The sequence below is a fragment of the Ranitomeya variabilis genome, chromosome 1 (genome assembly GCF_051348905.1).
Source record: "Ranitomeya variabilis isolate aRanVar5 chromosome 1, aRanVar5.hap1, whole genome shotgun sequence".
Lineage (NCBI taxonomy): Eukaryota > Metazoa > Chordata > Amphibia > Anura > Dendrobatidae > Ranitomeya > Ranitomeya variabilis.
Window position 1 is genome coordinate 94,716,218 of NC_135232.1, and position 22,705 is coordinate 94,738,922.

General features: G+C 43.3%; 1 protein-coding gene across 2 annotated transcripts in view; it reads right to left on the reverse strand.

Moving 5' to 3' along the window:
- Positions 1–22,705, reverse strand: part of ADAMTS6 (ADAM metallopeptidase with thrombospondin type 1 motif 6) — a 363,879-nt gene that overhangs the window by 175,331 nt on the left and 165,843 nt on the right. For both annotated transcript variants that reach the window (XM_077286170.1, XM_077286161.1), the window contains 2 exons: positions 18,556–18,599; positions 7,745–7,850 (listed from right to left, as the gene is read on the reverse strand). In XM_077286170.1, the coding sequence (XP_077142285.1) occupies positions 7,745–7,850; positions 18,556–18,599 (150 nt within the window). The remainder of the gene's footprint in view (positions 1–7,744; positions 7,851–18,555; positions 18,600–22,705) is intronic.

Here is a 22,705-nt window from a genome sequence, read left to right on the forward strand (position 1 = left end):
TGTGTCTCCTGCTATAAAACTCCACCCAGCCTTCAGTCTGTGCTAGAGTATTTTGCCTTGCATCCAGCTCCTGACCTCTGATTACTCCCTGGCTATACACCTGCTCCTGTGAACCTGTGTGGTGATCCTGCTACTCTGCTCTGAGTTCCTGCTGCATACACAAGTTTCCAGTAATCCTCCATCTGCTGTTCGTGTTTACTTCCATCTGCATTTGCTGGTCATGTAAGCTGTTGCTGCTTTGCAATAACCTGAGACTATTAACCAGGCCTCCCTGGTTGAGCTAAAATATGATTTGAACTGTCTAATAAGCATATCTATCTGTTATGGTTCTCAATGGCAAGAGAACATAGCCCAGCAAACATACGAACTAGCTCTTGGAAGGATGGAAACTAAACTGACCATGAACTAAACCTGCCGCACAACTAACAGTAGCCGGGTAGCGTAGCCTGCGTTTTATCCCTAGACGCCCAGCACCGGCCGGAGGACTAACTAATCCTGGCAGAGGAAAATATAGTCCTGGCTCACCTCTAGAGAAATTTCCCCGAAAGGCAGACAGAGGCCCCCACAAATATTGGCGGTGATTTTAGATGAAATGACAAACGTAGTATGAAAATAGGTTTAGCAAAATTGAGGTCCGCTTACTAGATAGCAGGAAGACAGAAAGGGCACTTTCATGGTCAGCTGAAAACCCTATCAAAATACCATCCTGAAATTACTTTAAGACTCTAGTATTAACTCATAACATCAGAGTGGCAATTTCAGATCACAAGAGCTTTCCAGACACAGAAACGAAACTACAGCTGTGAACTGGAACAAAATGCAAAAACAAACAAGGACTAAGTCCAACTTAGCTGGGAGTTGTCTAGCAGCAGGAACATGCACAGAAAGGCTTCTGATTACAATGTTGACCGGCATGGAAGTGACAGAGGAGCAAGGCTAAATAGCGACTCCCACATCCTGATGGAAACAGGTGAACAGAGAGGATGATGCACACCAGTTCAATTCCACCAGTGGCCACCGGGGGAGCCCAAAATCCAATTTCACAACAGTACCCCCCCCTCAAGGAGGGGGCACCGAACCCTCACCAGAACCACCAGGGCGATCAGGATGAGCCCTATGAAAGGCACGGACCAAATCGGAGGCATGAACATCAGAGGCAGTCACCCAAGAATTATCCTCCTGACCGTATCCCTTCCATTTGACCAGATACTGGAGTTTCCGTCTGGAAACACGGGAGTCCAAGATTTTTTCCACAACGTACTCCAACTCGCCCTCAACCAACACCGGAGCAGGAGGCTCAACGGAAGGCACAACCGGTACCTCATACCTGCGCAATAATGACCGATGAAACACATTATGAATAGAAAAAGATGCAGGGAGGTCCAAACGGAAGGACACAGGGTTAAGAATCTCCAATATCTTGTACGGGCCGATGAACCGAGGCTTAAACTTGGGAGAAGAAACCCTCATAGGGACAAAACGAGAAGACAACCACACCAAGTCCCCAACACAAAGCCGAGGACCAACCCGACGCCGGCGGTTGGCAAAAAGCTGAGTCTTCCCCTGGGACAACTTCAAATTGTCCACTACCTGCCCCCAAATCTGATGCAACCTCTCCACCACAGCATCCACTCCAGGACAATCCGAAGATTCCACCTGACCAGAAGAAAATCGAGGATGAAACCCCGAATTACAGAAAAAGGGAGACACCAAGGTGGCAGAACTGGCCCGATTATTGAGGGCAAACTACGCTAAAGGCAAAAAAGCAACCCAATCATCCTGATCTGCAGACACAAAACACCTCAAATATGTCTCCAAGGTCTGATTCGTCCGCTCGGTCTGGCCATTAGTCTGAGGATGGAAAGCAGACGAGAAAGACAAATCTATGCCCATCCTAGCACAGAATGCTCGCCAAAATCTAGACACGAATTGGGTACCTCTGTCAGAAACGATATTCTCCGGAATACCATGCAAACGGACCACATTTTGAAAAAACAGAGGAACCAACTCGGAAGAAGAAGGCAACTTAGGCAGGGGAACCAAATGGACCATCTTAGAGAAACGATCACACACCACCCAGATGACAGACATCTTCTGAGAAACAGGAAGATCCGAAATAAAATCCATCGAGATGTGCGTCCAGGGCCTCTTCAGGATAGGCAAGGGCAACAACAATCCACTAGCCCGAGAACAACAAGGCTTGGCCCGAGCACAAACGTCACAAGACTGCACGAAGCCTCGCACATCTCGAGACAGGGAAGGCCACCAGAAGGACCTTGCCACCAAATCCCTGGTACCAAAGATTCCAGGATGACCTGCCAACGCAGAAGAATGAACCTCAGAAATGACTTTACTGGTCCAATCATCAGGAACAAACAGTCTACCAGGTGGGCAACGATCAGGTCTATCCGCCTGAAACTCCTGCAAGGCCCGCCGCAGGTCTGGAGAAACGGCAGACAATATCACTCCATCCTTAAGGATACCTGTAGGTTCAGAATTACCAGGGGAGTCAGGCTCAAAACTCCTAGAAAGGGCATCCGCCTTAACATTCTTAGAACCCGGCAGGTAGGACACCACAAAATTAAACCGAGAGAAAAACAACGACCAGCGCGCCTGTCTAGGATTCAGGCGTCTGGCGGACTCAAGATAAATTAGATTTTTGTGGTCAGTCAATACCACCACCTGATGTCTAGCCCCCTCAAGCCAATGACGCCACTCCTCAAAAGCCCACTTCATGGCCAAAAGCTCCCGATTCCCAACATCATAATTCCGCTCGGCGGGCGAAAATTTACGCGAGAAAAAAGCACAAGGTCTCATCACGGAGCAATCGGAACTTCTCTGCGACAAAACCGCCCCAGCTCCGATTTCAGAAGCGTCGACCTCAACCTGAAAAGGAAGAGCAACATCAGGCTGACGCAACACAGGGGCGGAAGAAAAGCGGCGCTTAAGCTCCCGAAAGGCCTCCACAGCAGCAGGGGACCAATCAGCAACATCAGCACCCTTCTTAGTCAAATCAGTCAATGGTTTAACAACATCAGAAAAACCAGCAATAAATCGACGATAAAAGTTAGCAAAGCCCAAAAATTTCTGAAGACTCTTAAGAGAAGAGGGTTGCGTCCAATCACAAATAGCCTGAACCTTGACAGGATCCATCTCGATGGAAGAGGGGGAAAAAATATATCCCAAAAAGGAAATCTTTTGAACCCCAAAAACGCACTTAGAACCCTTCACATACAAGGAATTAGACCGCAAAACCTGAAAAACCCTCCTGACCTGCTGGACATGAGAGTCCCAGTCATCCTAAAAAATCAAAATATCATCCAGATACACAATCATAAATTTATCCAAATAATCACGGAAAATGTCATGCATAAAGGACTGAAAGACTGAAGGGGCATTTGAAAGACCAAAAGGCATCACCAAATACTCAAAGTGGCCCTCGGGCGTATTAAATGCGGTTTTCCACTCATCCCCCTGCTTAATTCGCACCAAATTATACGCCCCACGAAGATCTATCTTAGAGAACCACTTGGCCCCCTTTATGCGAGCAAACAAATCAGTCAGCAGTGGCAACGGATATTGATATTTAACTGTGATTTTATTCAAAAGCCGATAATCAATGCACGGCCTCAAAGAGCCATCTTTCTTAGCCACAAAGAAAAAAACGGCTCCTAAGGGAGATGACGAAGGACGAATATGTCCCTTTTCCAAGGACTCCTTTATATATTCTCGCATAGCAGCATGTTCAGGCACAGACAGATTAAATAAACGACCCTTAGGGTATTTACTACCCGGAATCAAATCTATGGCACAATCGCACTCCCGCTGCGGAGGTAATGAACCAAGCTTAGGTTCTTCAAAAACGTCACGATATTCAGTCAGGAATCTCAGAGGGAATAGATGATGAAATGGAAACCACAGGTACGTCCCCATGCGTCCCCTTACATCCCCAGCTTAACACAGACATAGCTTTCCAGTCAAGGACTGGGTTATGAGATTGCAGCCATGGCAATCCAAGCACCAACACATCATGTAGGTTATACAGCACAAGAAAGCGAATAATCTCCTGGTGATCCGGATTAATCCGCATAGTTACTTGTGTCCAGTATTGTAGTTTATTGCTAGCCAATGGGGTGGAGTCAATCCCCTTCAGGGGTATAGGAGTTTCAAGAGGCTCCAAATCATACCCACAGCGTTTGGCAAAGGACCAATCCATAAGACTCAAAGTGGCGCCAGAGTCGACATAGGCATCCGCGGTAATAGATGATAAAGAACAAATCAGGGTCACAGATAGAATAAACTTAGACTGTAAAGTGCCAATTGAAACAGACTTATCAAGCTTCTTAGTACGCTTAGAGCATGCTGATATAACATGAGTTGAATCACCGCAATAGAAGCACAACCCATTTTTTCGTCTAAAATTCTGCCGTTCACTTCTGGACAGAATTCTATCACATTGCATATTCTCTGGCGTCTTCTCAGTAGACACCGCCAAATGGTGCACAGGTTTGCGCTCCCGCAGACGCCTATCGATCTGGATAGCCATTGTCATGGACTCATTCAGACCCGCAGGCACAGGGAACCCCACCATAACATCCTTAATGGCATCAGAGAGACCCTCTCTGAAATTCGCCGCCAGGGCGCACTCATTCCACTGAGTAAGCACAGCCCATTTACGGAATTTCTGGCAGTATATTTCAGCTTCGTCTTGCCCCTGAGATAGGGACATCAAGGCCTTTTCCGCCTGAAGTTCTAACTGAGGTTCCTCATAAAGCAACCCCAAGGCCAGAAAAAACGCATCCACATTGAGCAACGCAGGATCCCCTGGAGCCAATGCAAAAGCCCAATCCTGAGGGTCGCCCCGGAGCAAAGAAATCACAATCCTGACCTGCTGAGCAGGATCTCCAGCAGAGCGAGATTTCAGGGACAAAAACAACTTGCAATTATTTTTGAAATTTTGAAAGCAAGATCTATTCCCCGAGAAAAATTCAGGCAAAGGAATTCTAGGTTCAGATATAGGAACATGAACAACAAAATCTTGTAAGTTTTGAACTTTCGTGGTGAGATTATTCAAACCTGCAGCTAAACTCTGAATATCCATTTTAAACAGGTGAACACAGAGCCATTCCAGGATTAGAAGGAGAGAGAGAGAGAAAGGCTGCAATATAGGCAGACTTGCAAGAGATTCAATTACAAGCACACTCAGAACTGAGAAGAAAAAAAAAAAAATCTTCAGCAGACTTCTCTTTTCTCTCCTTTCTCTGTCAATTAATTTAACCCTTTCAGGCCGGTCAAACTGTTATGGTTCTCAATGGCAAGAGAACATAGCCCAGCAAACATACGAACTAGCTCTTGGAAGGATGGAAACTAAACTGACCATGAACTAAACCTGCCGCACAACTAACAGTAGCCGGGTAGCGTAGCCTGCGTTTTATCCCTAGACGCCCAGCGCCGGCCGGAGGACTAACTAATCCTGGCAGAGGAAAATATAGTCCTGGCTCACCTCTAGAGAAATTTCCCCGAAAGGCAGACAGAGGCCCCCACAAATATTGGCGGTGATTTTAGATGAAATGACAAACGTAGTATGAAAATAGGTTTAGCAAAATTGAGGTCCGCTTACTAGATAGCAGGAAGACAGAAAGGGCACTTTCATGGTCAGCTGAAAACCCTATCAAAATACCATCCTGAAATTACTTTAAGACTCTAGTATTAACTCATAACATCAGAGTGGCAATTTCAGATCACAAGAGCTTTCCAGACACAGAAACGAAACTACAGCTGTGAACTGGAACAAAATGCAAAAACAAACAAGGACTAAGTCCAACTTAGCTGGGAGTTGTCTAGCAGCAGGAACATGCACAGAAAGGCTTCTGATTACAATGTTGACCGGCATGGAAGTGACAGAGGAGCAAGGCTAAATAGCGACTCCCACATCCTGATGGAAACAGGTGAACAGAGAGGATGATGCACACCAGTTCAATTCCACCAGTGGCCACCGGGGGAGCCCAAAATCCAATTTCACAACATCTATCTGTGCCTGGACTAAGACAAGGATTTACTCGTGTCAAGTATCCTCAAGTATAACTGTGCTTCATAAACTTTCCGCTCGATTGCATTTTCCTCTGAAGTTTCCTATAGACTGCTAAGCTGCGTTTATTATTTGCACCAAGTGTTGTGGACTTGAGTTTCTCTCTGCACCTGTTTGAATCACCGTGTGATAATATAGACTTTACCACTTATAAAACTGTGTCCTGTAGTTGTCTTGTTCCACGCAATGAGTCTCCTGAGTTATCCCCTATAATTATTACACCCATTTTGGAAACTAGACCCCCCAAGGAACTTATCTAGATGTGTGGTGAGAACTTTGAATGCCCAAGTGCTTCACAGAATGCAATAAAAAATAAAAATGTTTCCACAAAAAAGATTTTTTAGCCCCCAAGTTTTTATTTTCACAAAGGTAACAGGAGAAATTGGACCCCAAGAGTAGTTGTCCAATTTATCTCGAGTACGCTGATGCCCCATAAGTGGGGATAAACCACTGTTTGGGCGCATGGCAGAGCTCAGAAGGGAGGGAGCACCATTTGACTTTTTGAGCGCAAAATTGGCTGTCAAGTTTGGAGACCCCCTGATGTACCTAAACTGTGGAAACCCCCCAATTCTAACTCCAACCCTAACCCCAACACACCCCTAACCCCAATCCCAACCCGATCCATAATCCTAATCACAACCCTAATGATAATCACAACCCTAACCCCAAAGCAACCCTAATCTCAACCCTAACCCTAATCAAAACCCTAAATCCAACACACCCCTAATCCTAATCTCAACCCTAACCTCAAACCTAACCCTAATCCCAATACACCCCTAACCCTAATCCCAACCCTAACCTTAATCCTAATCCCAAACCTAACCCTAATCCCAAACGTAACCCTAATGCCAACCCTAACCCTAATACCAACCCTAACCCTAATACCAACCCTAATCCAAACCCTAACCCTAATCCCAACTCTAACCCTAACTTTAGCCGCAACCATAGCCCTAACTTTAGCCCCAACCCTAACCCTAGCCCCAACTTTAGCCCCAACCCTAACCCTAGCCCTAACCCTAGCCCTAACCCTAACCCTAGCCCTAAGGCTACTTTCACACTTGCGTCATGTGGCATCCGTCGCAATCCGTCGCTTTGGACAAAAAATGGATCCTGCAAATGTGCCCGAAGGATGCATTTTTTGCCCATAGATTTGTATTGCCGACGGATCGCGACGGATGGCCACACGTCGCGTCCGTCGTGCACTGGATCCATTGTGTATTAATTAACGGCGCTGTGGTTTAAGTACCCTTAACTGCCGCTGTTAAAAGGCGTATTGGCGGTCGTTAAGGGGTTAAGCAAAAATAAATGTATTTATATGTCTTGTATTAGATTCACTTTGCATACGATTATTGCATTGTATTATCTAACCAAAAGTTTAATAGACAGTAAATATATTACCAAATAATATTTAATCATAGTTTAAATTGAGCCGTCAAGTAGGGAAGATTTTTAGTGATACGTGCTACAAGAATAAGTAGGGGTATTTAAGTGCACAATTGGAAAACTCACCAAGAGTGTGGGGGCTGTTACAGAGATACTGAATATAGCTTCTCTAAGGACGCAAAGCAATGAATAAGCTGGAAATGGAAGTCATTCTCTGGAACAATGTAAAACAGATTGCATAATAACATATTTTGACTTTTTTTTCCAACTCACTTGTGACCAATCTCATGTGCAATGGTAAATGCAGAACCCAAGCCAATGTCTTCATTAATGCTGCAACTCCGCTCCGGCTCACACATTCCAGCCACTGAGGCCAAGCCTAAATAAACAGAAGGAGACACAAAGGGTCAGGCCAAGGTGTTTCAGTCTTATAAATGCCTGGATTTTTTTTAATAACCTCCACATATAGAAGGAGCAGTTGGCAAAAGGTTAACTTTCGAGCCATTTACAAAATCACTGGGGGGAATTTCACTTTGCAGGCTAGACATTAATATTTTTTGAACTGCAGTCAGTGCTGGAAAATGTCTAGACTAGGGGTTAGATTTATAAATTTTACTTCTGGTAACTTGGGACCACCTAGTAACTTGAGCCAGGAGAGGGAATTCAGCAAAGTATTTCTGCTTTAACATTCTTGAGGCAGCAGAAAAAAAAGGAAAAAAAAAGCATCCACATTATTTTTCAAAAAGAGATCTGTTTAAGTTTAGCGTGTGCAGTAAAAAAATAAGCAAGTTTTTATATACTATAAAAAATAAAAAACCTAAGAGAAAAACAATAATAAAAACCCCACATAGCACATTCCTATCTTCTATATTTTTGTGTGTGTGTTTTTTAATGCCCAAATAGGAATATTAATGTGTTTTTCTCAGGATCAATAATAGTTACAATGGCAAATTGCTTGCAAAAACAAGCAACTTTGCTATTTTAATCTTATTAAAACATCCTCTTCGTTCACAAAAATGGATGGATTTTTCATTTTATTGTTTAATGCTCATTGTCCAAGTGATTGGCCATGGCTGCAGTCTAGCAGCGGTGGCCAAGCGTGAGCAGTGCTTACACGCTCCTTTCAATACAGCTCTGCAAGCAGTGATCTAAAGCTAGCTAGAGCAAACGATCCAGCCAGCTTAAGGCTAGGGTCACACAAATGTATTTTCTCTCATTGGAGAGAATGGGTCCCCTTATGCTAATCACACTCTGATCAAACTCTGATCAGAATTTGATCACAGTGTGATCCAATTTCTTCGGATGTGGAGAAGACTTTAAAAAAAAAAAAAAAAAAAGTTTCTGGGAAAGCCTAGGTGCGATGGAAAAAAAAAAAAAAAACAGACACATGCACAGCCCCATAGAATAACATTGTTCCGGGCGTGAGCTGATGTTTCATTGGATTGCACTTGGACCGAAAATATGGTCATCTGCACAAGCCCTTAGTGTTCCTGTGCTCCTCCAATGCTGCTGTAACACTGGAGAGTAACACTGGAGAGCAGTCAGATCAGACCAGTGCCAGAACTACGCCACGGTTCTGATTTGTCAATCTTCCAGAGCGCACTGCCCGTGGAAAACAGGAAGCTGGGGGACTGTAAGATCCTGAAGATTAACACCTGAGAACAATCCTTTTAATACATTCTAGAAAAAGTAAGCTCAACACCTCCAAGTATCATCAGAGGTGCAGATTGAAGCTTTTATGACCAGGACACACCTCCAGAAAAAAAATTGCATCAAGGGCATCCCACTCAGCCAGCTAAATCCTATTCTGTACCGATGAGAGGCTGAAACAGTTGTGTGCAGATGGGTGAATGGCTTGGCTAATATGTTGCAAAATTCCTAAATGATTGGATACCTCTATTAGTTGATACTTCTGAGATACTATTCTTTACTTCCAGAAGAGAGCCAATTTACATGGATGCAACTGTCCAGGATGAGAAGCGATGATGAATGAGCTGCTGGGAGTGCAGCATCAGTGACTAGTGGTGACATCATCGAGGTTACCGCAGGTCACTGAGGCTGCATTTCCAGCCCAATGAACTGCGGTGACCTCCCTCTGGCGAGATCACCGCTAGCACAATGAGAAAAAGTCTCACGGTGCAGAGGCGAGTTCACGACAGTTCAAATTCACTGTAGTAAAATTATCCGGTTAAGTTTTTCTCACTGTGCTAGCGGTGATCTCACTGGAGGGAGGTCACTGCAGTTCACTGGCCCGGGTTGGAATACAGCCTCAGTAACCAGAGGTAAACTCGATGAGGTCACCGCTGCTGCGCTCCCAGCAGCTAAGTCATCATTGGTTCTCAGCACGGATGGTCGCATCTTCCCACATTCCAGGTTGAAAACTAGTAATCCCCAGACATGGATTATGGAGTGGGACAAAACGACGGACAGGAGAGGGATTATTGTTGTTTTATTTATTTTTTACAGAAGACGAGGAATTCAGTGGAATTAGGCATCAGATGAGTATAACTGTTTGTTATGAGTTTTGCTTTTATTTCAAATAAAGAGACTTTATTCTGGCTGTGTCTTTATTTACCATGTAACTATAGGATTAGTAATGGATATGTGTCTTACAGACGCCTCTCCATTACTAATCCGTATGCCACTGCTACAGGGCAAGTGGGAAGAGCCAGGCAAAGCACCACAATTGGCACACGTAATAGATGCACCTTTTCTGGGCGGCTGCGGGCTGCTATTTTAAGGCTGCGGGGGGGGTCAATATTTATGGCTACCTACCAGCCTGAGAATACCAGCCCCAAGCTGTCTGCTTTAGCAAGGCTGGTTGTCAAAAATGGGGGAACCCAACAACTTTTTTAAATTTAAATAATTAAAAAGACAGCAGGAGGACCCCTATATTCTTGATAACCAGCCTAGCTAACATTGACAGCTGAGGGTTGCAGCCTCCAGCTGTGAGTTTTATTGTTTTGGTTCGCCCATCTCTATTGGTGTTCAATGAGGTTGAAGTGCAATCACAAGATTAAGGAAGCCCATGTGATAAAGGCGCACTATAGAAGCCTCATTAGTGCAATTATATACTAAGCAATCACCCCCTATTAGTCGGTAGGATGTGAGTGGTGGTCTCATCAGTATTTTGCACCTGCATTGCTGCCATCTTTATCACATGGGTTTGCTGCGTCCTGTGAGTGCACTAGTTCAGATACCTGGACAGGAAAGCACTGCATTCCTATTATAAGGTATTAACTTTTGAATTTTTGGAGTATTTTTAGTCCTCTTTTTGTGTTTTTTTTTCTATGAATTTTAGTGTGAGGACCTTAATGTTCGGTTGCAAGCCTACATATCTTGGCCAAAGATATATTGACCAATACCTCACATATTATTTATAGGTATGTTTTTTGCACTTCATTTTTCAGGGTGTAGCCAGGCCCATTATTTTTGGGCATCCCACCTGATCTAAAAGTATGGGCATCACTAATAGGCTGTAAGCCAGACACTGTGCCTTACTTGTGCGTGACCAGTGCCCTATACAAGCCTCTTTTGTGCAATTCTATACTAAGTAATTAGTTGGTAGGTTGTGAGTGGTTGTCTCCTCAGTATTTTGCACCTGTATTGCCGCCAACTTTATCACATGGGCTTGCTGCATCCTGGGGGGCCACTAGTTTAGATACCTGGACAGGTAAGCATTGCAGTCCCTTTCTACGGTATTAATTTTAGAATTTTTGTAGGATTTTTAGCCCTCTTTTTGTGTTTTTTTCTGATCAATGAGGCTCCCAGCAATCAATCATTTATCACCTATTCTGTAGGTTAACGATTTCCCAGCAAATAAATTTACTGCATCACATTTTAACTGAGCTGATACATGTAAGACCCATCCAGCTTTGGAATACATCTAGACTTTTAAGTAGGAAATTGATGGCAAGAAAAAGAAAATTAATCTTTGAGTAAATCAAACAGAACTTTTAACTTGAAACACAAATTACGCGACAGAGAGACCTTGTTTTTAATAAGAAGACTTCATTATTGGAAAATATGGTTAGTGGTACTTAATGTTGTGAAAGTGCACAGCCAGAAACTAAATGAATGGATGATGGAAAAAAAAAATCTAAAGACTAAACCAAAGACAGGGCACTTTGGAGAGACAATGGTAATTGGATGTCTTAGACGAAATGATAAAACTCTCTTCTATCATCTTTCACCCCTTATACTGACAATGGGATATTTGAATCAACAGTAAGGATCCATCCATTGGTTCTATAGTTTTGGGGGGTGTTTTTTTGCTATTGGCAGCATCTAAAGCAGATTAAGTACAATGGGATCTCTTAGATTTCATATGTATGTCATCTTGAATCAGGAGAAAACAAAAGCCTTGATGTAATTGTGAATGGTACCTTCCAAAAAATACTTTTTTTCCAGAATAATCCTATGGTTTGTATGGAGAGTGAATGCCATCAAAAGGAAAATTCTATAAGGACAAATGGTAGATCAAGACTGGCTATTCATCTTCTTTGAATCTACTAAAAGGCCTGTCATCTACACCTTTAAATTGGATTGTAAAGTTTCCCTCACGGTTCGAAATTATAAGCTTTGCCCTCTAAGGTAAAAACATGAATATTAATACCTACAAAATGGAATTAAGATTTTCCACACTGGAATAAGAATCTTTAACTTTTCATTATTGAAAGGATTGTTGGAGCAATATACACAGATATTTTGCTATCATAAAAGTAGCCTTCCCAAAAACAGTCATTAACGGTACTAAAGTTGAGTAACTACATGTCTGAATGTGGCACCCCAGGAGTCCGGTTGCCACTGTGACATTGCCTCCCTCACAGGGGGTGATGTCACGCCTGGAAGCAAAAAGGGGTCCCCTTACCAAGTAATACCAGCATCCAACACGTTTCCTGACTCTGGACCAGAAGGGGGAGCTCTAACACCTGATTTCAGGGGAGCTTCCCTATAAGTTCTGGCCTGGATGCGGGGTTAACGAGTCAGAGTCTGGAGAGTGAGAGTAGAGGAGGCAAGTCGAGGAGAACCTAGGGAGTGGAGCCGTAGCCAGGCTCACCCCAGAAGAGAACGCTGACAAAAGAGGATGCCAGAGTCCTTGGCTGTGTGGCTACCCTGAATGCACCGCAGCAGATCAAGAGCTGGGGGCTGCCAGTGAAAAAGCAGTGCTCGTGATAGGATCACGCTGTCTGCTATACAGGTTAGGAGCAGCACGCAGGAGACGAACTTGTGCAGTGCTTCAGGCAGCAAGAACTTAACAGAATTGCGCAGAAGGAAGGCCTTCAAATCCACCTGGCTAGGTGGATCCCAAATTCCTTCCAGGCTGCCCAGACCCCATCATCACCTGTTGCCCGTGCCCTGGACTGCACCTGCAACTAACAAGTAAAGGTAATGGAAACTGCACCCTGCTGTGTTCTCTGAATTATTGCTGCGTCACCTGCCTTGCACTACAACATTCATCATCATTGACTTTAATTCACTTTAACTGCCCTCGGGCCTAGCTCTACCCGTGAAGAGCTGTAACAACTCTGCTGCATCAACATCAGCTCCAGCGGTCCCTTTAAGCAGCGTCGGTCACTCAATGCCGAACACCACTGGTGGCGTCACAAACAATTCCCATATAAAACTTATATACCCTTCATTTCATTAATTTTATTGGATGCCCAGGGCCACAGACCAGGTTCACTGCTGCCGTGACCACCCCTTTAAGAACTGTCGGATCCAGCCCGAGGATCCCACAGCCCTAGCGGGCGCTACATGAAGAGGCATCAACTTTTCAATAGCGTCCACTTAGCAATAATTTGGACACAAATTTCAACTCTTGGAATAAATTCTTGTAGCGAGGAAACAATGGCTTTAGTAACAGAACCACAGAAATAAGTAGTGTTAGTAACACTGACCAACTTAGCTGTTGACGGTCTCACAGAAAAGTACCAAACTGCATTCCTTTTTGATGAAATATATTTCAAAATGTTGAAAAAAAAAAGCATTTTTTATGTTACAATTATAGTCAAAACTATATTAAGATGGCATCAGCCTTGGTTTTTGCCCAACTGCTGGTCCCAAATTGTACATAGACAAAATCAGACATCACCCAGTTACCAACTAATTGAAATGAGAGAAGTGAGGGTAGTGTCCACAATAGCGTATAGTCTATGAAAACCTAGCGGTAAAAGTACCAGTTTTATATAAAAGTCCAGCCATAAAATGCAAAGAAGTACACAAAAAGCTGCATGATCCAGTGACAAGCCAGAATCTGAATATACACAAATATGAAGTAAAGGGATAATGTAGAATGACGTGGGGTATATGAAGAAGCCGAATATATGCTTAAGACCATGCTTTACATTTTCTGTAGAAGTGCATTCAAAGAAATGAGTTCAATACAAAAACAAACCCATGGAATATGAAAGATGTTAGTCTTTGGTCACTCGCAGTGCACGGAGCCTAGATAAGGAGGTCCATACACATGAAGCAGATGCAACACTATGGAGAGTTGTATTTTAAAAAAGTGTGAGAAGTTTATATTGTCTTCTACAGCAGATTGACAACCAGTGCAATGACTGGCACAGGGTAGTGGCATCAGTTTAGTGACCGGACAGAGAATATGAGCCTGGTTGCAGATGAGAGAGTCTAGTTAAATGAAGATTAATTATTAACCTAAATGTGAATGAATTTATTCAGTGGACAGATTCTGGAGATGTTTTTATGGTGCAGGTGACGAGAGTCCAAATGATTCAATATAATAAACAGTCTCCAAGGTAAATCAATTTCTACAAAGTTTTCCTGTACATGAATAAACTTAAAGCATGGCTCAGTTGACCATAGTTTCACAATCCAACTTTTCTTTTGATTTACAAGCAGATTTATACAATAAATGGGATAACTGTACTGTAGAGGAAAAAATTTTGAAAAGAACATACAGTACATTACCATTTACTGTGTCCTGCTTCTTGGAAAAATACACACTTGGAAGAGAGCATGCCCAAAGGAGAAATGAACTCCTTCATCACAGAATAACTGAATGGACCACTACAGAATATATCCAATGCCATGATTGTTCTAGAGACAGAATGAGCTCTTAAGAGGTCAGTGAATGATCTGATTGGCATGTGTTACGTTTCCTGTTGAAGGAACCTGTGATTTGTTACAAGCTGGCAGATGACCGAAAGATATTCCTGGTGTTTTGAGACGGGAAAGTAAGATTTTTGCAATGCCTGGCCAAGTGAGTTAACACTCGGCTGAATAAACGTTCTTCTCATGCTAACCTGATTGTGGTGCACTGCGCTGTCCCTGAAATGATTTTTGGAATTCATTCTATGATTTAATCAATAGTACGGTAATTAAGAAGATAAACTTTGCCCTTAATAACGTGTTGACCCTGCAGGATATGAAAGCCTGCACTTGTATTAGATTTGGTCTTTCACAACGTCAGCATCTCCTTATTTATATCTACCGTACATAGTAGTATTTTAATATTTGTTTTCAAGGTGCTCCACCTCATATTTCTGTAATTCCTATCTATATTATAAGCGTTATTCCTTAAAGCATCATCCAGCGTTTTTTGTTCTTTTTTCATTGCAGCCTTGGAGCGCTGCTATTAATCTACGTTCCATGCCCCTAGTCTCATACTCCCCAGTCGCCATCTACATCTGCTATTAGCGCCACTCCTATTTGTCTCCAGCAGTTTGTGGCCTGCCAGATTGCTCTAGGAAGTCACAGCTCAACGTAAGTCTATGACAACCAGAACGAGCATCTCAGACTTGCATTGAGAGCTTGTGACCGTTACCTCTTACTTCCGCTCCTTCAGAAGTTACTATCAGAAGATGGTACCGGGAAGAGCTGAAGACTGCTGCTGGAAAGTATAATACTAGGGTCAGGAAACCTAGATTAGTGCCACCACTTCAGCAGTGAAATAAAATAAAAAAATGCTGGATTGGCGCTTTAAATTAAAAAAAAAGCATCACCCATCTTTTTTGACAGGTGACAAATGTCTCATTATTATCGAAACTATAACAATCATTACAATTGGAGTCAAGAGTGCTCAGTCCTGAGGAAATACCGTAAATTAAGAGTGGTGGTCTTCCATAGGCACAATTTCCTTAGAATAGAAATAGCTTAGGCTGCTTTCACACATCAGGTTTTTTGTTTCAGGCACAATCCAGCAAATCCGGAAAAAAACAGATCTCTTTTTTTTTTACACTCCGGATCCGTTTTTTTCCCATAGAGTTGTATTAGCGCCGGATTGTGCCTGAAGGACATGCGTTTCATCCGTTTTGTGCTGGATCCGTCCCTTCAGGCTTTTTCGCTGGACACAAAAAAAGTCCCCTGCAACGTTTTTTCTGTCCGGCGAAAAAGCCTGAAGGGACGTTTCCGTCAATAAACGCATCAAACGGATGTGTGAATGAACGATTCCGGCTACCGAATCCGTTTTTACACATTGGGCATGCCCAGAAGCTATGATTTCATCTCTCTCTCTCGGATGTGTGAATGAACGAATCTCTCTCTTTCTCTCTCTCTCTCTCTCTCTCCATACATGCGCAGTAAAGAATGCCGGATCCGCCTAAAAAACGGATCCGGTGCATCAGTTTTTCACACCGGATCCGTTTTTCACACCGGATCCGTTTTTTAGCAAATTTGCCGGATTTAGCCTGAAACAAAAAGCCTGATGTGTGAAAGCAGCCTTAATCTCCAGCCATTAATATCAATCACAGACTCTGAATTGATCAAATTATCTCTGCAAGATTGAGCAGTTGTCCTCCATAGATGATACATTCCTGAAATTTTCTGTGGATTGGGAATAAAAGTCTCTTGTGCTATAACACAATAAGCTCAGCTTGACGATAAACTGATTGCACCTTCAGCCACTTACAGCTGGACTATGACAGAACAGGGATGGAGAAAATATTGTAGACTATGGGATTCCATCACTGTAGAACTGGTGTTATTTGATCCCTCCAAAAGGAAATAAATCTGGAGACTAAAACTCCATCTATACAAAACATTTACATGTTCAAATATTCAATGTACTGCAGACAGAACAAGTATTCGATAAGGCCCAATAGAATATTTGTGAATTGGCCAATTAGAAAATCACCATATGGCAAGCAATTTGCTTCAAAGTGAGCTCTAAATAGGTGTTTTCTGCTGCTGAACCTTTGTGATTCATTACTCCATCAGACCCAAGGTCCATTAGAGGTTCATCTGGTACTCGATTGGGACAGTCTGTACCTTTACCCAACTTCATTACAAGTTTCAACCTTTTTAACTGGCCTGGCATTGGGTGGCTTGGTTGTTTTTATAAACTGAAGAGCCAAAAAAATAGTCCAGTTGCCACAGTGGCATTGTCTCCTTCACAGGGAGTAATGTCATGCCTGGAAGCAAGGAGGGGTCCCCTTACCAGGTGTCAGTAGGAGAGAAGTAGAGCAGGGGAGTGGAGCTGTGATTAAACTCACCCCAGAGCTGAGCGCTAGGATCCGGATACCGGAGTCTGTGGTTGCGTGGGTAATGAAATCCCAGCAGCTAAATCCAAAGGCAGGGAACTGCCAGGTCTCATGGCCCGATCTAATACCCAGTGGCACAGCAGCATACCAGAGCCTGGAGCTGACACAAACAAGCAGAATCTGTGATAGGCTCGAGCTGCCTGCCATGCGGGCAACGGATAGTTTTTAAAAACAGAGACAGACAGTTATCAGCAAGAGGGAGAGCTGTTAGGCAGCAAGGAAAAACGGAGGACAGTGCAGAAGGAAAGCCTCCGTACCTACCTGGCCAGGTCTATCCAAAAATTGATTCTAGGCTGCCCCACTCTCCATTACTATCTGTTACCAGTACCCCAGTCTGTACTATCAACCATCAAGTAAAGGAAAAGAAAACTACCGCCCTTGTGTGATTCAGTGATCTCTTGAGCCCTGAGTCCTGCACCGCAAGGTACTCGAAGCCTGACAAATGGAACCGGTAGCCCTGGGGCCCAGCTACACCTGTGGGGAGCAAAACCATCCCAGCTGCGTCCCATCAGCCCCAGAGATCTCCTTTAGCGTCGGCCATATGTTGCCAAACACCATAGGTGGCGTCACATTAAATCCCATATACATATTCCCCATTTTACGGCACAGCCAGGGCCACGGAGTCGAGTCACGACCCTGTGACTTCCCCAGAAGTACATATCTGCAACTTGGCTCCTGGGGTTGGTTCATCCATTCCCATCACAGGGGATGAGAAAATCTATTGCAAGTATAATATAGCATCTGTTTCAAACTTTCTATTTTGTCTGGCAATGGTTGGCTTGGGAGGTAACATTTTTGTAGATCTAGATGTGTAGGCATATTAGCTCCTGGATTTCATCTATTCCTGTAGGAGCTCATGCACATGACAGTATTTACGGTCCGAGTGCGACTCGACAAAACATTGAATCAAACTCGGACCAGTGATACCATATAGGACTGTGCACATGTCTGATTTTTTCCTCAGACTGAGCCAGTCCAAGGCAAAAAAAAATAGCAGCATGCCAGAGTTGGATCATATTATTAGATAAGTCATGCACGTCAACTTAGTCCATGCAAAACATTGGACTGCATTAGGATGACATCTGAGTGAAGTCCAGGTTTCACAGATTGACAGAATGGATAAGTTGGAGACATTTTTTTCCATTTTCTCGTCTGAAAAAAATTCTGATCAGAGAGTGATTATAAGAGAAAATACACCAGTGTGACCCTAGCCTTACAGAGGATAATGAAATCTATTGCACTTAGAACGTAGCAGATTTCAACAATTTTTAGGCTTTCTACACTGTTGAGTATTCAAGAATAACCCTTCATCACTAACTCAGACATTACAAAAATAGTGAAAACCTAGTTCTGACATATTAATCAGTAAATTAAATAATATATTAAACTACATGAATTCGGCAGATGCCAGAACGGATTCCAAAGAGTAGTTATTATTAACCAACTTCATTCTTCCAGGAATTTTTGAGATATTGATAAGTGAAAGGGTGGGTAGGGTGAGCAGAACAGACTCCATGTCCAAACAAAAACATTCTAATCGGGAAAAAATGTAACAAGTCATCGTAAATGTAGAATACATACCCAAAGTGCCACAAGGCTTGTTTTTGTAAGTGCAGATGTCATACCTGTCAATACACAAAGGGGAAAATGAGAGTTACAATAAAGCAGGATGCACAAGTTCATAGCAATCATCTGGCATTTGTAAAAAAGTTCAAGTGAAACATCTGTTTTTAGCAGAATTATACTCAATTCCCCAATCTCCCATCTGGTAGGTCTGGGGTCCCAAACCAAGTTTCAAACCATCTTCATACAGTGGTGTCAGGATGAAGGTTATCCCTTTTTCTTAATAAATTAATACTCCTCTTACTAGAGGTCAAAAACTGTATTATATAAAAGGAGGTCAGACCATATGACGGCTCTCCATTTACAGCATTATATTGGGATGCAATAAATAAGAACTTTCAAGCTTTCTCTGAAAGTAAGCATATTGGAGATGGAACTTAATACAGGCATAAAAGGTACAATTTTGTTTTACAGCTATGAAAATTACAAACCTGAAACCCTTTTTTTTTTCTTTTTTTTTTTTAAATCAATGCAGAATGGACAACTAATTTCCAATCACTACCGCAAATAAGCCCTCAGCGGGAAAGAGCAAGTAGTCACTCATAGGAAGTAACTTTTCCTAGAAATCAAACCGAGCATTCCAACATTACTAAAGACATTTTGATAAATTAGAGTCTTCACCCGTCTGTAGAGAACTGAGTCAGTATCCTGCTCTACACATTGAGGGGAAAGAACCATCAGACAGCTGTCTGCAGATGTGGGTCTTTTACTTTTGGAGAAGACTCTGGAATGGCTGGAGTCATGTTGCAAAGCTCGTTAAAGAGTTGTAAGCCTCTTCAATGAGCGGAACTAGAGAATCACCTATTTCCAGCCGGAGTAGAGCTAATTTGCATACCTTTTCCCAGGAAGCTTTGCCTGATGAAGATCCCCAAAAACTAGCTTTTCATTTATAACAAAATATACAGCAAAATATTACTGGAAAACAGTAGTGATCCACTGATTTCCAGAAGATGGGATATAGGTTCCCATGGTAACCATTCAAATTATTATATACGATTCGAAAGTAAGATGTCAAACTGTCTTCACCTGTACTCTACAGACCTAGCTGAAGAAGTAATCACATCATGTCAATCTAACCTCTCCCGAACATAGTCTAATCAGTGCTCACTATAGAAACAAATTGTATTCTAGATTGGGGGGGGGGTTCAGACCATTTGCCCTTTCTCCAGCTTTTTGGTTTGGCATCCTACAATAATTATACACTGCTCAAAAAAATAAAGGGAACACTAAAATCCCACATCCTAGAATGAAATATTCCAGTTGTAAATCTTTATTCATTACATAGTGGAATGTGATGAGAACAATAAAACCTAAAAATGATCAACGTAAATCACAGCCAATATCCCACAGAGGTCTAGAGTTGGAATGATGCTCAAAATCAAAGTGGAAAATGAAGTTACAGGCTGATCCAACTTCAGTGGAAATGCCTCAAGACAAGGAAATGATGCTCAATAGTGTGTGTGGCCTGTATGATTTCCCTACAACGCCTGGGCATGCTCCTGGTGGCGGATGGTCTCCTGAGCGATCTCCTCCCAGACCTGGACTAAAGCATCTGCCAACTCCTGGACAGGCTGTTGACGTTGGTGAATGGTGCGAGACATGATGTCCCAGATGAGTTCAATCGGATTCAGGTCTGGGGAACGGGCGGGCCAGTCCATAGCTTCAATGCCTTCATCTTGCAGGAACTGCTGACACACTCCAGCCACATGAGGTCTGGCATTGTTCTGCATTAGGAGGAACCCAGGGCCAACCGCACCAGCATATGGTCTCACAAGAGGTCTGAGGATCTCACCTTGGTACCTAATGGCAGTCAGGCTACCTCTGGTGAGCACATGCAGGGCTGTGCGGCCCTCCAAAGAAATGCCACCCCACACCATTACTGACCCAATCCTGGTGTTCTGTGGCAAATGCCAAGCGTCCTGCACGGTGTTGGGCTGTGAGCACAACCCCCATCTGTGGACGTCAGGCACTCAAACTATCCTCATGGAGTCGGTTTCTAACCCTTTGTGTAGACACATGCACATTTGTGGCCTGCTAGAGGTCACTTTGCAGGGTTCTGGCAGTGCTCCTCCTGTTCCTCCTTGCACAAAGGCTGAGGTAGCAGTCCTGCTGCTGGGTTGTTGCCTTCCTACGGCCCCCTCCACGCCTTCAGGTGTACTGGCCTGTCTCCTGGTAGCGCCTCCTGCCTCTGGACACTACGCTGACAGACACAGCAAACTATATATATCAGTGGGGCAAAAAAGTATTTAGTCAGTCAGCAATAGTGCAAGTTCCACCACTTAAAAAGATGAGAGGCGTCTGTAATTTACATCATAGGTAGACCTCAACTATGGGAGACAAACTGAGAAAAAAAATTGCAGAAAATCACATTCTGTTTTTTTATCATTTTATTTGCATATTCTGGTGGAAAATAAGTATTTTGTCAGAAACCAACAATCAAGATTTCTGGCTCTCACAGACCTGTAACTTCTTATTTAAGAGTCTCCTCTTTCCTCCACTCATTACCTGTAGTAATGGCACCTGTTTAAACTTGTTATCAGTATAAAAAGACACCTGTGCATACCCTCAAACAGTCTGGTCTTCATCATAGTGGAGTTTGGAGTCAAAGAGCTGTCAAAGGACACCAGAAACAAAATTGTAGCCCTGCACCAGGCTGGGAAGACTGAATCTGCAATAGCCAACCAGCTTGGAGTGAAGAAATCAACAGTGGGAGCAATAATTTGAAAATGGAAGACATTCAAGACCACTGATAATCTCCCTCGATCTGGGGCTCCACGCAAAATCCCACCCCCCGTGGGGTCAGAATGATCACAAGAACGGTGAGCAAAAATCCCAGAACCACGCGGGGGGACCTAGTGAATGAACTGCAGAGAGCTGGGACCAATGTAACAAGGCCTACCATAAGTAACACACTACGCCACCATGGACTCAGATCCTGCAGTGCCAGACGTGTCCCACTGCTTAAGCCAGTACATGTCCGGGCCCGACTGAAGTTTGCTAGAGAGCATTTGGATGATCCAGAGGAGTTTTGGGAGAATGTCCTATGGTCTGATGAAACCAAACTGGAACTGTTTGGTAGAAACACAACTTGTCGTGTTTGGAGGAAAAAGAATACTGAGTTGCATCCATCAAACACCATACCTACTGTAAAGCATGGTGGTGGAAACATCATGCTTTGGGGCTGTTTCTCTGCAAAGGGGCCAGGACGACTGATCCGGGTACATGAAAGAATGAATGGGGCCATGTATCGTGAGATTTTGAGTGCAAACCTCCTTCCATCAGCAAGGGCATTGAAGATGAAACGTGGCTGGGTCTTTCAACATGACAATGATCCAAAGCACACCACCAGGGCAACGAAGGAGTGGCTTCGTAAGAAGCATTTCAAGGTCCTGGAGTGGCCTAGCCAGTCTCCAGTTCTCAACCCTATAGAAAACCTTTGGAGGGAGTTGAAAGTCCGTGTTGCCAAGCGAAAAGCCAAACACATCACTGCTCTAGAGGAGATCTGCATGGAGGAATGGGCCAACATACCAACAACAGTGTGTGGCAACCTTGTGAAGACTTACAGAAAACGTTTGACCTCTGTCATTGCCAACAAAGGATATATTACAAAGTATTGAGATGAAATTTTGTTTCTGACCAAATACTTATTTTCCACCAGAATATGCAAATAAAATGATAAAAAAACAGACAATGTGATTTTCTGGATTTTTTTTTCTCAGTTTGTCTCCCATAGTTGAGGTCTACCTATGTTGTAAATTACAGACGCCTCTCATCTTTTTAAGTGGTGGAACTTGCACTATTGCTGACTGACTAAATACTTTTTTGCCCCACTGTATGTATATGTATATATATATATTTTTATTATTTTATTTATTAGGCTGGTTTCACATTTGCGGTTGTGTCCGCAGCGTTTCTACCGCATATATCCGCATGCGTTGTGTATTCCTATATTTCACGTTAGGGACGCATGCGTTTTTAATTGTTCGCGTTTTGCCGCGTTTGACGACGCATGCGTCATTTCATCGTTTGCGGCTTGGCGCGGAAATGCAACATGTAGTAATTTTTAGAGGCGTCAATTTGCCGCCTGGAAACGCATGCGGTCGATTGC